The sequence below is a fragment of the Nipponia nippon genome, unplaced genomic scaffold (genome assembly GCF_047370975.1).
Source record: "Nipponia nippon isolate SJK-2023a ecotype South Korea unplaced genomic scaffold, ASM4737097v1 scaffold_4, whole genome shotgun sequence".
Lineage (NCBI taxonomy): Eukaryota > Metazoa > Chordata > Aves > Pelecaniformes > Threskiornithidae > Nipponia > Nipponia nippon.
Window position 1 is genome coordinate 74,748,833 of NW_028262358.1, and position 17,311 is coordinate 74,766,143.

General features: G+C 44.8%; 1 protein-coding gene across 5 annotated transcripts in view; it reads left to right on the forward strand.

The window, feature by feature from the left end:
- Positions 1–9,155, forward strand: part of FYN (FYN proto-oncogene, Src family tyrosine kinase) — a 140,510-nt gene extending 131,355 nt beyond the window's left edge. For all 5 annotated transcript variants that reach the window (XM_087774425.1, XM_087774420.1, XM_087774424.1 and 2 more), the window contains one exon: positions 7,543–9,155. In XM_087774425.1, coding sequence (XP_087630551.1) covers positions 7,543–7,751 — 209 coding nt within the window. In that variant the 3' untranslated portion in view covers positions 7,752–9,155. The remainder of the gene's footprint in view (positions 1–7,542) is intronic.
- The last annotated feature ends 8,156 nt before the right edge of the window (positions 9,156–17,311 follow it).

Below are 17,311 nucleotides of genomic sequence, written 5' to 3' on the forward strand. Positions count from 1 at the left end.
CCTAGTCACTACCAGCAGAGTGGGTGCACAGGGGCTCTCACCGACAGGGCAGAGTTAAGGTGATTTTTTTTCCTGAGCTTCATGTTGGTGGGGCAGAGATGCTTAGTGACTAGCCTTCTCTCTTATCACATGCATGAGCACAGACACATGCACACACACAGGAAAAATACTATTCTGGGCAAAAGTGACCATCTACGCCCTGTGTTAACTCACAAGTTTGTAACTGAACACAGTGCTGGCCATAGCAGCAGAGGATGTCTGCACTTCCCAAGTGTTCCTTTCCCTCCCTGAAGGAGAAAGAGGCCACTGGATGTGTGTTTAAGTGCTTGCAATATATAACTTCTTGTAGGACCCACGACAGAAATCTCAGGCATGGTCTGTGTCCTGAAAATGTGGACAGTTTTATTATGTGGCAGTTTGAGCACATCAAAGACAACTAGCGCGTCCTCCCCCTTCATCCCTCACTACATAAAGCCCTCACACGCTGAAAGTCCTTCCTGCTCACTCTCCCCCACCCGCGCTAGGAAGACATCAAGTAGCTGGAAGCAACTTTTTGTGTGTTTACCTATCACAGAGTCAGCGATTTTCTGGATGGTCATGTACTGCCTTGGTTACACACTGCCCGAGCTCTGCGCCAAGGCCCTTCCTCCCCACTGGGACTCCAGCCCTGCTCAGCCAGGCGGTCTTAACCATTCTGATGGTCACCATCACTCCCCTCTCTGTCAGTTTTACCTAAGGGCAGCCTCTATTTTAAATTTGAATTTCCAAAGTCTTTAGAGATTTCAATTCGGTGTCATTACCCGGACCCTAACTGGGAAAGCTTTTATAGGCTGGAGGGGAACTGGGGCCTTCTCAGAAGGGTCTGTCTCTGCATGTGGGTTGAAAAGAGGGCTCAGACTTCCCAAGGTGACAAAGACTTCCTGAGGTCCTCAGAAAAGACTATTTTCCCCTGACCTAGGATCATCCATCTCCTCCTTCATGCTGGGAAGAGGAAGGACCTCCTGGAGGGATAAAGCCTCATGAATTCAGGTCCCTGTCTGGGGCAGGGAGTAGGGTTCATCAAATGCACCCACAGGGCTTTTCCTGCCATCGTGGCATGGCTTGCACAAGGAGGAAAAGATGTGAGTTCAGCCACCCTGAGAGGCAAGACTCAGCCCTCCTCACCCAAGTAGACAACCTGTAGGTGAGAGAATGCAGTTTGTAGGCACTGCCAGCCATTTTGGCACCCAAGGCATGTGGATTTGCAAGCTCTGGAAAGGGTCAGCCTTGAAACAAAGAGGGTCATGGAGCTGTCACTCTGCTGTAATACCCAGTTTCTGAAATAGTTGTGGGCATGTTGTCCTGGTGTTCCTCCTTACAGCTTGTAGCAGGCCGGGGGGAGCAGAGAGAGGCCCTCAGACAAAAGGATTGCTCTCTTGCTTGACAAGATCTTAGTGCCTGGAAAGGTTATTTTTAGCACACGCCCCAGTCCTGTGGTGGTAACCATGCCCACAGAGCACTGTACCTCATGCTGTGGAGAACCAAGCATTGCTTTAAGGTTGTGTAGAAGGAGGGAGAAGCACAACGAGGAGGACAGAAGAAGGCAGGCAATATATAGGAGGGGAACAGACTGTGTGGAACAGGACTTGGCATTCATTGTCCCCCAGATTTCAACCAGTTCCTGTCCTGATGCCCCATTTTGGAAGAGAGGCTGCAGCAGTGGCGGGACATGTGAGCAGTAAAGATTTTGCTGGCAGAGATGAAGATCGGGCTAGAGTTCATAACCAAGCCTTGCCCCAGATCCTATAGTTCCCACAAGCAAGACTGACTTTTTGACAGGTGTCCTCATCTTCATCCTTCAACCAAGACTGTTTCTCTGTCAATGGACGTAATGGATTGCTATGATAGCTAATTTATTAGTGCTTTTCCTAGCCTTCCATAATGCTTTCCCATTCTTTTAACAAGGCAGCTGATTGAAATAAGGAATTGTCACATTCTTTCTGGTCATTGAGGTTCTATTTCCCCTATTACAATGGGGAAATAAAAACTAGATATGGGCAGAAGAGGAGCCAAGTTTAAAAATAGTCTGCTTAGTCGACCTTTTTCAATGTCTGTTTCTTTCCCCTTTCACAAATTCCCCTTGAATCTTAGTTTTGTTTTTTTTAATGGAGTTTAAGAGGCTGCATTTCTGGAGCAGTAGTCAGAGAATTTGGGTTTTTTTAACATGTTAAAAAAAAATCTCAGCTGCACCAAACAAGCACCTCTGAACTTGCCCTTTCTGCTTTCTGCTGCACTTGTCATATCAAGAGCATTTACATTTTATGTCTACTGTGACAGCCACCACCACGCTGCTATCCATGTTGCTGCCTCCAGCCAGGCAGCTCTTTAAGTTTGGGCTCCAAGCAGGTCTGCAGTCCCTGGGGAGCTGTGCTCAGCCTCCTCATCCATGGGGGAAGCTGGGCCACAAGTGCCAGAGAGTGAGCGCATGGTCCGCTGCCCAAGGCTGGGGCCGAGTACACATCAGTGAGCTGGCATATGTGTGTGTCATCGTGGATGGTAGATAAGGAGAGAGATGCGTACTCAGCACATAGCACAGATAAGCTCAGGTCGGTTTCTTTGTAAGCTGGAAAGCTCCACTCACAAATGCTGTAGCTCAAAGTTGCATCTCTTATACCAAGCAAAGAATTACTTATTTTAAAAACAAAAACAAAAAAAAAAACAAACAAAAAAAAACCCGACAGATCTTGATAGCCTAGCTTTGTGGGTGTTTTGAGGATGTGGAGCTGTTGGGGGTTTTCAGGCCTTAATTTCTAAATGAAGTGGCATGACTTCCAGATTTTTAAAACTAGTTACTACTTTTGCACAGAAATAACTAGGTTCATATTGTACTCAGTAAGAACAGCATTATGCTTCAAATGTTGTCTTCCTTTAGGAGCAGCTTTTCAGTCCCCTTCAGTGCTCTTATCATGCCTGTGTATGGAATAATCTCCCTGCCTAAGTCCCATATCCCATCCCTGGGCCCTCACCTCTGGCTTTTCTTTGAGGCTGTCTATGGAAGTTAGAAATTCTGCTTCTAGATCAAACTGAACAAAACCCAAAAATCAACCTGTCTCCATTGTACCTCTCTCTTGAGAGCATGCTCTGAGTGCCAATGTGATCCAGCCTCTCTGGAGGACTACACAGTTTTACCTTCTCAACTGTACTAGAGAAGGGCCAATATGTCCACGTCTGAGGAACCTTTGAACATTAGCAGAGGCACAGCTCTGGGTTCTTGGAGAATCTGAAATATGGCACGTCTGGGGATGGACAGCAGCTGAGCTCTTGTTTTAAGAGTCCTACTTCAAGCATTTGTGTCTGTATTAGTTTGATCATTGGTCTGAAAGCATGCAGTGGGCCTTGAAGGAGCACAATTCTCAGTCCAACAGAAGAAAGCAAGAATAAAGTGACTTAAAACCACCACTGTCCTCGCTGGACTTCACGTTGCCGAAAGTAATCTATATAGCTTACTAGCTTTGGATGTGGGGATGCTGCCTAGTTACAGTAATGTTTCCTGTCTTCTGGAAGAGCAGCGTTGCCCAGATCTGTGCTATTTGCACATCTGCTCTGCTCCATCTAATCAAGCTCCTCAGAACACTCCAAAGCACTTTCCAGTGTTTTCTCTAGCCACAACTGGAAACTTTACTTTATACTCTTTTATGTCACAGTAACTCTTACTACTGTAGCTTTTCTAGGAAAAGTCAAGCGTTTCTGTCCCCAGTCCATATGGGCAGTAGATTTTTATTGTACTGAGCATTAAAGTAGTTGTATCCTGTGGCATCCTAAGATCATTGGAGGTTTCACTAATAAAGCTGGATGGTGGGAGGTTATTTCAATTTTGGTTTTCTCAGGGAATAAAAAGCTAATGGAAAAGTCATCTTTTGGAAATTGGATGTTTCCTTCTTGGTCCAAATGGTAATTCTAGAAACATCATGAGGACAGACTGATTTTTCAAGCAGGTGAAATAGCTGTAGTCTACAGAAGATATTGCTGAGTATTTTATTCCACAGATTTAAGGATTTTAGGATAAACTTTTAAGGGGTCTAGAACTGTACTGCAAGCAGAATTTCATTTATTATTTACTAAAAGAGTTGAAACTCCTGTGTATTCATTAGGAGAGAGGAGTTGTGCAGACTGCTCAAATATTCTCTCTGTGGTGTTAGAAATGCAGACACAACAGGCTCCTGCTATCAAAAGAGAAACACTAGAACTTGTACAATAAGATAAGCGAATGTAGATAACAGGTTTGTAAACATAAATAGGCCTTTTAAGAGCTAAAAAGTATACCTGAAACACTGCTGTTTTTATAAGTCTGACTAATAATCCAATCAATTTTGAAAAAAAAGGTATTTGAAAGTCCTTTTTTAAATTAGCAGCACATGTCAAAACCAACTTAATTTCTTTGGCAGATCCTAGGTGCTGCAGCCCTTGCTGGATGTATGAATTCCAGTAAGGAACATGAGGATTATTTGGTTTAGTTTCATATCTGGATTTTACTGGGAGGGAGGGGAAAGGAGAAAGGAAAAGAAGGGTGTTTTTCTGCATTATACCATGATGAGAAAACCTGGCTTGACTGACTTTCCAGGGACAAAAAATGACTGTGATTTCAGGCAGCAATGTCTCTTTTACGTTCTTTTTTCTGTCTTTTTTTAAAAAAAGGGGAAGTGAAGAGCTGTTTAGGTTTTTCTTCCCCCCTCTCTCCTCAGAGTTTTTCTTCCAGCATAGAGTTCCTTATCAAGTTTCAGAGTGCACTTTGCAGCACTGAGTAATGCCCTGGATAAAAATACCAAACATCTGATATCTTAGAATAACAAATCAGTTGGGAAGGAGCTTTTCTGCTGCTGTTGCTTCCACCCATGTTGTACTTAAAGGGGTACTGACAAAATAAAAACAAAGAACGCAGTTTGTTTGTGGTTTAGGTATATACAATAGATGAGTTACTGGTAATACTTATTTTCATAGCCTTTAATATGTAAGGGAAGCAAAGCACAGCAGAAGTTCTTACCCCAAAATATGACGCAATTCAGCTGATTCAAAGGCAAAGATATGAAAAAAGGGTGCAGATTTTTATTCAAAACACAAATTAGAAAAACTAATAATGAGAACACAATGCGAGCAAAATGCTCCTTTTTTTCTTGTAGCATCTTGAAAACAGCAAGACCAGAAGGTTTGGGTTGATGCTGCCTTTGGGTTGGTGATGACTAACAGACCACTAGCATTGTTTTGTAATTTAATAAAAAAGTAAAATATGTTTGAAAATGTTCTTGTTGGATAATGAGGAACACCCAAATATTTGTTCAGTGTGTGGCAAGCTATTCTGGTTTGTTGTGAGCCTGTGTGACCTAACAGTTTGGAGTCAATAATGCAGGAGAACCTCAACTCTGTGCAAAAACTGATGTCCGCAGAGGACTGTTATTACTCTGCTTTCATCGTTCTGTGGAGTCCTAACCACAGACCACTTTAGGTGCCATACAAAGTGCTTGCTCCTACTCATAAACATCTAACACCAAAAATATGGTGGGTGGATGCAGTTGATAACTCAAACACAAGAAACCAGTGCTAAAGTGCTGGTCTGCAGGTTAGGAAATACTGTAAATCAGTGATCTAACCTTTCCTTTTCCAATTATCACTGCTAAAGGGAACGGTAAGGAGAGGTTTGTAGGAGGATGAGGCAGTTTTCTGGGGAGGTTCCTGCATGCACAACAGGCAGCATAAGAAACAGCACATCAGTGCTTGTTTGAAAATGGAAGGTGCTGCAGTAAGCTAACCAGAACTGTGAACTGACCAGGACATGGCCAAATGAGAGCCTAAATGCCGGCGGGGCAGCCTGCGAGAGGCTTTGAAAGTGAAGACAAGCAGCTGATATTTTACATAGTAGGCAACAAGGAGCAAGTGGCAAGATCATGCAAGGGGTGATTCCAGTAACAGGCTAGGAGTGATCCTTGCAGAGGCACTGCAAATGGATAGCAGCAGGAGAAAATTACCCTGTCAAGATAAGAGGAAAAGGTGTTTTGTAATCCTAACATGAGATGAGAATCTAGATGTGGATGGTCAGGAAAGGCTATATTTTGCAGACGCTTCTTTCAAAACATCTTTAAGAATTAAACACAGCCAGGACGCGAGGACACAGAATAAAGATGAAATCCAAGGATACAGCTAAGTTACCAGCCTAAATGCTATGCAGTGTAAGGATATTATTCCCACTAGACAAGTTGTAGAGTAGACAAATGAATCTGTATTGTGGAAGGTGGTTGAATTATTTCTCACAAGTAAGTTTACCAAAAATACAAGGTAGAGACGATCCCCTGGGTCCTGAAAGTGGGACAAAAAAATTCTTCAAAAGGACAGCCTGGAAGAACAGAGTGGTGGAGACCCAGGGAAGCCAAGGGAGGATAAGCTAACAGAAAGAGCAACATCAAGGTGCTGGTTTCTAGACTTGGTCATGGAGGAACTTAAATGTCCCTACTAGTTCTCCCGCATAGCTGCTTGGCAGGACCCACTAAGCCAGGGAAGTGAAGCCTGCAGATATTTTTCAGCAGAGGACTGGAGTAGGGCTTGCCAACGGGCAAGCCACAAAGCTTGCAGTCCGTGTGCACACTTTCTCTGAAATACTTATGCATGCCTGTGGTGCCAATCTTACCTTTGCTATTGTTAAAAAGCCAAAGGAATTACTGGAAGAGATATTTAAACTAAAGTTGAGGTTGACTGCAGTTCATGTATGGTGAAAAGCACTTCAACAGAGGAATCAAGAGTTGAAGGGGTGGCATAGAAAAGACAAGGTAGCAAAGGGCCTGGGTTGCCTCTTAGAGACAAGCATGACGGTCATATAACTTTTTACGTTTTTTGAGAGAGCGCTATGGTTCTGCAGTGGAGCTGTTTTGCTTGGCATTTGTCTTGTCTTCTGAGCAACTTTGTTCTCTTCTGGGTTGGGACGGAATAGTGGAATATGGTAGAAACAATACTAACCAGCACAGATGGAGGGAGTGCAGATCAGCAGCAGCAGTAAGCTTCTGAACTGACGCTGAAGGTAATGCTGCTGGACATCCCTGGTAGCCCAAAGTAGCAGAGTTTGTTCTGAAGTCTCTGCAGCATGACCTCACGGGGCACTTCAAGAAAGGCCCATGCTCAGTGTCAGTGTTTCAAAAATTCATCTTAATTTCTAGAATTTTGAATAGTATTTGTTGTAATGCATATTTTCCTTAACCACTTCACATAATATATTTCCCGGCTACTGTTGTTGGAGAGGGAAAGTGCCAAATCCTGCCTATTGTGAATAAGCCAAGAAGGTAACCATGGGAGCAGCGCTTTACTCATCACTGGATCCTAAAACCCTCTACTAAGAAAGAAAATAATCCAGGTTACCTTGCAGTACATGAAGAGCTGAAACAGGGCATCAGGGTGGTTTTGTTTCACTTGTTTGAGCCAAAAGAAATTAGTATGATCAAGAAAACCATATGTATTGTAGATGTAGTTATACTCAGGTTAATTTTGCTGTAATTTAAGTGTGGATTTGTCTGCCCTTTACAGGCATGAATAACCGTGAAGTCTTGGAGCAAGTAGAACGTGGTTATCGGATGCCATGTCCTCAGGACTGTCCCATCTCCTTGCACGAGCTTATGATCCACTGCTGGAAAAAAGACCCAGAGGAGCGTCCAACTTTCGAATATTTGCAGGGTTTCCTTGAAGACTACTTCACTGCAACAGAACCCCAGTACCAGCCTGGCGACAACCTGTAAATCCCTGGTCTCCAGACAGTGTCATGAATTGCCAGGTGTTTCTCAGCCCTGCCCCGCCTGTCCTTCGGCTTCCAACTCTGTGATCGGCTTCTCCAGAGTGCAGCATCTTCCAGCACCGCCGTGCGCAGGAGGGGCTGAAGCTGGGAACTTCCGCAGCCCTTTCCTACAACCACTTGTCCTAATAATCTGAATGTCCTGGATGAAAAGGAGAAAAACACTTGTTTTTTTCTTAATCAAAGACTCCAAAACTGCATTGTATTGATGTTATGTAAACTGCAAAACCTCTGTTCATTGTAAATAGTAACTCAGTGCCAATAACTGATCCTAGTGCTTTCCTTTTTTTAAAACGCAAAACCTATGTGATTTTAACTAGTCTTCTCCTGATTCAACTAAAAGTATTATTTTCCAGAAGTGGCCTCTTTGTCTAAAACATTTTTTTTCATGTTTTAACAAATAAAAAAAAAAATCAGGACAGGTGTTTGGTTTTTTGCTTTTTTATATATAAATATATATAATATATATACATACCTGTACATACAGTATATGGGTGCTATTGCAGAGGAAACTCATTTGGAATGGAATGAATCCTGCTGCAGCAGCACCCAGAAAGTGATAATTTTACTGCAGACATGAAAACACTGGCAGGATTCTCGAAGCCAGTGATCTAATTTTTGGCTTTTGCCAAGCATGATTTTTTTAAATTGGATTGCACTTTTTGTTTATGATTATGTACCTGTAGATGGTTGTAACTTTGCTCTTTCAGGAATCATGTGCTGTATTTACAGTAATGTTTCCAATGTTTGACAAGTGTGTGATGATTTGTTCTTGAAATTAAAACAAACGTATTTAAAGCAAGAAAACTACACCATCACCGTTTGAACTGGAAAATTGAAACTGCAAGGACTTCTTGTATCAAAACATGTATACTGAAATGTTTTGAAAAAATTTATTAAACAGTGTAACCACATTCAGATGGTCTTAAAATCACAGCATTTTAGCCATGTCCACCTGCTAAACTGTTGGTCATGCAACTAGGATTTTTCTGTTTGATGTGTAACATTTTTCCATTGTAAAATAAGTGTGTTAAATGTCCTGTACTGCTAATGAAATTACTTTCTCTATGTCTGCAAGTTCTCCAGTGGAATTACTATGCACTTCTTTACATTTCATGGGGGATGCACAGAACAAAGTATTACCTTTTCAGTTGTCTGTACCAGCCTTGAATTACTTACGTTTAACCAAAAAAAAAAAAAAATTCCTTTCTATTTCTATTGAGTTTTTAATACTGAGTTGCAAATTTTAAAGTCTTAATTACATTTTGTTATGGTTTCTTTGCAAGTTTACATTTTAAAACTGTTTAACTTTCTTAATTTAGTAATTAAAAAAAAAAAAAAGAGCATTTTACATTTGGATAGTTGTTCTTTTGTTTAAACTGTGGAGATAATGGTGGAGATGAGATAAAAACTTTCCAAGAAGGGGTGTCATGCCATTTGGGACACCAGATTTCATAGGAGCATCCAGACCAGTTACCTATGGGACGTCATTTTCCAAATTATGAAGCCAATATGTTTTTAAACAGCTGGAGTTCAACTGTAAGGAAGATGGTTGAATGCATAGCTAGTCTTTCATTTCTCTGTTCTACAAGCAGTTTATTCTTTAATAGTTCTGTTGCATTTAACGTGAATACTTTTACATTTACAAGTGTTGCAGGAAAAGATTTTCTATGCCTTGTATTGCTGTTATTGCTTTAAAATATTGCAGCCAAGTAAGGCTTCCTGACAGTTGAAACTTTTTTTTTAATTATTTAATACTTAGATTGTGAATTCATATTCTGAATATTCACACATTTTCTAAAGAGAACCTTTTTCTGTTCCTGAAAACTAACCCAATAATGAATTGAGATTCAGAGAACAAATTATCATCGTTGTTTTAATATTTTCTATACAAAACAGTGACTGAAAATCCTCTTGCAAAGGAAGGTTCCACACCTAGCCTTTCCTGAAGTGTGAATTTATATGGCAATGTTGCTTGTTACCAGATTTCCATGATAAACCGGTTAACGTTTTACATGTAGAGTCTATAAGTAATGTTATGTACATGATATATTCAGTGTTGCTGTACCTGTAGCTGTGGAGTACTGAAGAGGCCATAATTCTTGTTGGACTTTTAGCTTCCTCTTAGTACTTACAAAGCAAGTCGTGGTCCTCTTTTTCCCACAGCTACCCCCCTGCCTTAAAACGTCATCCACTGAACTGAGGACTCTGTAGTAACTCAGCGGGCTGGTGAAGCCAAAATGTCACATACTCAGCCCCGTGCTCGGTGGCAAAGCATGGCCGTTCTGCCAAGTTCCTTAGCAGCCTTTGCTATGCCACAAACTTAAGCGCAGTTTCCACCTGTAATGCGGGATGAGCCTAAAACATTAGTTTCACCTATGTTTCTCGTTGGAAGTAAGACTCGGATGGGGCGTTGTTGGGGTTTTATGGCCTTTACTTCTGATTCTTGGGTTTGTTGTTTCTTGTATCGCATTCGGTCTACGAGTACCATGTTGGTCTCTGCCGCATCTCTGCCTGCAGCTGGCTTGTGTGCAGACTGGTGCCGCTGTTGAGTGGCAAATCCAGACCATTTCTCATCGGTAGCTCTTCTGCTTCTTTTTCTTAATGTTGGGAGTTTTGTTGTTTGGGTTTTTTAATCTCTCAAATAAAAACATTAGCAAAAATTTAAACAAGGTTGTTAGCATTTTTGCTATAAATCAATAAAACCTTTTTCTTAAGCACTGTGTGTACACCACAAATGGCTGTGTGGTGACTGTAAAAGTTGAATTATCATCAGATTAAAAATCTCCGCTTCCCTCCAATATTTTTTTAAACATAAGGCTAAATAAATCCCATCCAGATAAAAACAATTGGCCAAACGTTCCCCCCACCAGCACACCTGATGCCCAGCCGATCCTTGGTGTGGCGGTGAAGTTCCAGAAAAGGCGACCTGCCAGCAGCTGAAAGGACTCCATGGGATGACCCCGGCATCTCTAGGCCAAGCTTAATCCAATACCAGTCCCAGGAAAAATGACAGGCAAAAATGCAACACTGCCGCGAAAGGGACAGTTAGTACAATTAATGCCTGTTAACACGTTTCTGTGAGAAGAAAATGAAGTGAGACTTGGTGGGTCTTCGAAAACATCCAAAGCTTGTCAAAGGCACTAACATGATATTCTCTGGCTTCTGCAAACAGTGTTCAGCTTAGTTCTATCTGACGTTCTGGTTTTGATTTAATTACCGCTGTGGAAAAGCAAAGTAAATACAAAACAGAAAAGTGATTAACTGCTAAAATTACAAGAATAATCATAAATGGAAAATCTGTCTCCAGCACGAGTGTTTCTCCTGAAGCCTCGAGACTGGAAAGGACTACCTGCAGGCCGAGGAGACAGATTGCTAAATGTATTTGACCTTGTCACAGAACTTCAAGGTGAGTGAGAAGTTGCTCAAATGTATTTTAATATGCGCCATCCTTTTCTCAAATGCTGCAATAAAGACTGTAGTACACTAATGAACGCTACCACATTGTACCCGGGGGGTTTAAGGGCCTCACATGAGGCTGAGCCGAAGCATGCAAGAGCTATTAGGAGATATACAGTAGCTCCTCTTCTAATGTGTAGACAATATTCATTCATCAAAGAAAGCTTTTCCTGTCTAATGGGAAATTACCACCAGCAGTGCAGACAAAAGGATATTTATTTTCTCCAATTGTGTCAGTTTGAGGGTCTGTCTGTCTTTCAGGAATAATTGAAATCTGTTTGTAGCTCAGAAATCTTATTGTGTTCTGCAGTCTTGGTAAGCAGTGATTATAATTTCCTGTGACTCACACACAGGGAAATTTTATCACTGGAGGGGCTCCTGTCAATTGGGCCAGCATTCCCTGCCACCGTAACTGAAGAAAGGGGCACTTCAGTTTCGGGTTTTCCTGCACAGACCAAACCAGAACCTGTGTCCTTCCAGCAGAAAAGGGAAAGAGGCCCCTTGCCAGGATGCCGCTAGCACAGGGTGCCAGGCTCTCCTTCCCAGCGGTCCTGAAGTTGTCAGGAGAACTTCTGACAGCTAAAACCAGGTTACTGAGATTCATTTTGAATGTTAGAGGGGAAATGCTAGCTTCACTACTCTAGAGAGATACTCTCTGTTGACTTTTAATACAACCAGTGTTCTTGTGTGTGTGTATATATATACACATCTCAAAATGCAATTTGCACACAAAAACATCTATACCTACACAAACATCAATCCATCCCTTTGTATTCCTCCCCTGCAGCTGAATGCTTAACGAAAACGTAAGACCAGGCCATAAGTAGATTAGAGGACAGAATGGTGTTAACAACAAAAGATGTCCTCTTTTTTTTTTTTTTCCCTTTTTTTTATTTTTTCCTGGCTCCCACTACTTGATCAGCTATAATCCCTATTCCCAGGCCAGGAGAGGGGTGGTAGCAGCAAGTGCTGCTGCTGCAGCCCAGTGATGCTGTGGGTCTCTGGCTACTGCAAAGAGCAACGTGCAGCTGACTTCAAAGTCGGGGAGGGAAGACATTTCTCTCGCTTGGCTGCAGTTTGGGGCCTGCATTTGAGTATGCAGGAGGGCAGAAAGGGGAGAAGGGTGCCCTCCCAGGAAAACCAGCTCATTAGCTGGTAGGCTGTGCATCATGTTGGGTAGAGGGAGACCCAAAGCACCAGCTGCGCTCGCGGCGCCTGTGTTTCGCTGTGGCCAGGGATTTAGGTGATCAGATTAGAGCAGGCTGGTGAGCTTCAGCTACAGTTTCTGTTACCAAGTGTAAATACTTGCCCTGTTATGGGTGGGAGTAAATAGTATATATTCAAGATGAGCAAAAAAATCACAGCCTGGTGTGCCTGTGACTGAAAGGCAAGTATTGCATCTGCCTGAGCAGGCCAGATGGGAGTTTGATTCTTCTGCTCATTGTTGGGAATAACTCGGCATTAGGATCTGTGAATAGCTAAAAGGGCAAAGAGCAAAGAAATGAGATTATCTCCTCCTACGGCCGGGCTAGAGCTTGCCGAGAGCTCCAGCTTTCTTTTTTGTGCTTTGGCATTTGTTGCCGAGCCCCCGCACCCAGAGTCTTGTGAAGTTTGTTCAGCTACTTATTGTCACAGCTTCACACAAAATCCCTGAGCCATGTAATGGGCGATTTTCATCTGGAAAAAGAAAAAAGAAAAAAGGACGCAGGGAAGTTTTCTGACCGTGTTGTAGCTTTACTCGCTGACCCCAGGGCTCACCCTCATGCCGGAGGCCTGCCCAAAAGCCCTGGCATCCCCTACACTTTATTCACCGCCGCAGTTCAGGCTTTGGGCTGCCTTCCAAAGCTGCTGGATTTCCCCAGCTAGCAGTTGCTGCTTGTACAGGAAGGGTCCCTGGTGTTGGGAAAGGGGTGCGGTGGTCCCAGCACACCCCTCCTGGCACTGCGCAGGGCCGGGGCTGTCCCTGCTGCTGGGCCAGGCTCCCGGAGGGGAGCGGCAATGCAGAAGGGGCCTGTGGCTTCCCCGGAGCCCCTTTGCCTCCCGGAGCCGCCGTGCTCCTGGCCTTCGGCAGAAGCTTGGGCATGACTGTGTGTAGCTGCAAACGGGTCTTGGGGTGACTTGGCGGGGGCTGTGTGGACACAGCCCACAGTCCCCAGCCCTGGTGACGACGGAGAAGCAGATGCTAACTCTTGCTCTCCTAAAAAAAGCAGTGGCAAAGAGCCAAATCAGGAACCACTTTGCATCTTAAAGACAGAGGACTAGGTACGTTTGATCATATGAGAGCTCAAGTGTTCCCTCAAATTCCCATGCCTCCCAAAAGCAGCGTGGCCACCATCTGAGCTTTGTATATGACCTCATATACATCCAGCGTATAAAACGCATACTGCAGACTGAACATTTGCATATGTTACCCATCTTTTGTTCCACCTGGGTGGCCTTCTCCCCTTCCCCCTACCTCTCGTCCCATTACTCGCCCACGCAGCTCCCCTCACGTTATTCTAGACATGTCACTTCTGAAGGACTATGCATCCCGGTCCTGCGGAGAAAGCGGGCTCTGTTAATTGTCAAATGTTGAGTGGGTAACGATCAATGGATGACTAATTGGAAGCAAGGGGGAATAAAATAGGTATTACTTAGCTTCTGCTCTTAATTAAGAGAATGCATAATGCTGTGGGGAAAGTCTTAACAAATGGCAGGAGGGTTTTTGTCATTATGCAAGGTTTAATTAGAAGCATTGCACAAGCTAAAATCCAGGTACTGTTTTCTTTCCTTTCAGGTGACTCTCCAGCATGTGACTGAAAAATGCCAAAGCAAGAACCTTAAAAAAAAAAAAGTGGAAAATATTTTTGTAGGCACATGCCTCACAATCTAAACAGCAAGACCTGGAAGAAAGCCCCAGTTTCCCTCGCAGTGCAAAAGCAGCGAACAGCAAGTCAAATGCAGAGAACCAAAGCCAGAGTGTCGTGTGTGTTATGCTGAGGCAGATGGGATTAAATGCTCATTGCAATGTCTCCAGGTTAATTCACAGCACCAATTGTAAAAGTGGAGCAATGTGACAGTGCTTTATTTGAACAGTTAATCATTTGGAAGCAAAAACATTCATAATTTCGTTCTCTGAATATATAGATGTGGTAGGAAATACAAGAAGTGGCACTCGGTATTGACGTTATCTTCCTAATCAAAAAAAGAAATATTACAACTCCTGAAAGACTAGGAACCGCTTTTTATAAAAAAGCTCCGTGTTAGTTGCCTTGCCAATGAAAACACTCATCCTGCACTTGAATATTAATCTGTATGCCCTATGACAGGCCCAATATGACGCACCACATTCTGCTTGTAAATAATGTACAGATGAGATACTAACTTTAAAGAGTTCAGAGTTTGATCCAGTTTTCAGTGAAGTCAGTAGAAAGGCTTCAGAAATATAAAACAGGCCTTCAGAAAGCAATTAGGATGGCTTCAGTTTTGGGGACGGGGGAGGCTTTTGAAATGATGAAATAAATTGGGACATCTATTCTCTAAGTTTCCTAATCCAAAACTGAGTTAATTGATAGCAGTTTCTACAACTTTATGGGAGGGTACTTAGGTTTGGGCTGGACCTCATCTTTGCTTTGAAACCCACTCAGCAGACAGTGCTGTTCACACAGTTATCAGAGAGCATCTTTCAAGCATTTTTTTTTTTCTCTTTCTCAGGCTGCCAAGAAAGTACGTAAAGCTCAAGTGAGAGGAACTGCTCCAAGTACCTGCTGGTTTCTGGGGTTTGGCCAGTTAAAGAGGGGACAGAGACTGGTCCTTTGGCCACAGCTGCAGACACCATTAGGTCCATAGGTGTGATTGCTGGACCTGGAAGTGCTCACACAAGGGCCAGATTTCACAGCGTACTCCCCAGGCATCGTGTCCTTAGGAGCCAGGCCGCTTCTGCACTCCTTTCTTTGCGCCACAAATTCCACTTCAAATGAAGATATGTGCGAGTGGTCAGGATGGAAATGACCCCAGGAGACTGAATGCTGACTGAGATAGCATTAATTCTCAGGGGGATTTCTAGGTGGCCACGTAAAATATATGTGGAGCTACTGGAAAGAGCCCAGTGAAGGGCCACAGAGATGATAAAAGGGCTGGAGCATCTGATGTATGAGGAAAGGCTGAGAGAGCTGGGACTGTTCAGCCTGGAGAAGAGAAGACTCAGGGGGATCTTATCAATGTATATAAATACCTGGAGGGAGGGTGCAAGGAGGACGGAGCCAGGCTCTTCTCTGTGGTGGCCAGTGCCAGGACCAGAGGCAATGGGCACAAACTGAAACACAGGAGGCTCCCTCTGAACATCAGGAAACACTTTTTTACTGTGAGGGTCACCAAGCACTGGCACAGGTTGCCCAAAGAGCTTGTGGAGTGTCCATCCTTGGAGATATTCAAAACCCAGCTGGTCATGGTCCTGTGTAACCATCTCTAGGTGTCCCTGCTTGAGCAGGGGGGGTGGACCAGATGACCTCCAGAGGTCCCTTCCAGCCTCAACCGTTCTGTGGTTGTGCGTGTGATTCTGTGTGAAAATGAACAGCCTGAGGCTTTGTGACTTCTCTGTCCAGCCACGTCCCAGGTGCTTCAAATACCCCACCAGACAGGGACCCTGGCCAAGCTCTGCTGGGGCAGACTGGTGTGGGTCACAGCCAAAACCACCCTCCTCTGGCCAGCTGGCAGCTGTCTTCAGGGGAGGCAGGTGGCCACTGTTCTTTGCTGGGTGTTGCACCCCAGTGTCCAGGGTATGACCAGTGGAGACCAGAAGACCGTCCATAACCATTGTCGGCAAGGGAGGCAGCTCCACTGCATGAAGGGAGAGGTGTTTGATGGCTGCACAGCAGAGGCCTTTAAAAACAAACCCCACAAACACGGGTACTGATGCAATGTCCCCGTGGGAGACACTGCCCGACAAGTCCTTGTAGCCAGCCATTTGTGCCTGCACTCCCTGGAGAGCTGGTCAACACACTACAAACGTGTAAGCCCCAGGAAGGTCAGGCACTGAATTTGGCTCCTGTGTGGCTTTGGGCCCCTCACCTCCCTTCCCCACGGTGGCACACGGGCTGCAGCAGGGCCATCACTGCTCCCAGGTGGGAGGCCAGCAGGGAGGCTGGCGAGCGGGTCAGCTGCCAGAGCTGGGTTTGGCACAAATCAGGGCTCACGCAGCCCTGCTGAAAATGCCAGCTGTTGGGGTGTTCACGGTGCAAAACAGCTGTGCAGCAGAGCCACCACGCTTGAGTCCAAACCAGAGGGATTAAACCTTGAGCTGACTCAACTGGCTGCGGTTAGAATGCAGCCTGCTGGCCACAAGCCTTGACCGCCCGTTGTGTCTGGGTCTGGCTGGGACCGCTGGCAGAGCAGGGGTTGCCTGGGCAGTCTAGGGGCAGCGAAGAACAACTCTGGGACATCCCAAAAGGGAGGCTTGATATCCTGCTGGTCTGCGCCTTGACAGAGGAGGGAAGGAAGGAGGGAAGGAGAGGGTCAGGGCCATCAGCAGGACGGCAGGGCTGACGTGGGGTTTCTTCCAGGAGGGAGGTAAGCCCAGGCTGCGGGCTGTCACTGCACTGCCACTAAATATGATACAATCATATTTAGTGCTCGGCTTGGGGGCACGCACTGCTCCCAGCCACTTGAATTTTCCCTCCGGAAATGTGGGCAGTCGTTCCATGACAAGAGAAAATAACTGCTTGGGCCACGGCTTTCCCTTGCAACTGCAAAGAGGGGCTGACGGGGCAGCAGGCCCATCCCGGGGGAGGAACGCCGGGCAGGCGGCTCCCTCCTCCGGCCCCATGCCAGGGGGAGGGCGCAGGAAGAAGTGGTGGCATTGCCCGAGCGAGGGCCTCGGGGGGTGGTTTAGAGATCCCTGCGTGCACAGGCTGGCCGATCAAGCGTTAAGGCAGCATGTGGCGGATGCCTGGAGGATGAAGAGCTGTGCACAAGTTGCAGCCAAGTCAGACTCCTCCTAGGGTTCCACTAAGAAAATGTAGGCTAAAGATCAGAAAGAGCTTCTTGGCAGGGAGATGTGCAGAGCGGGGG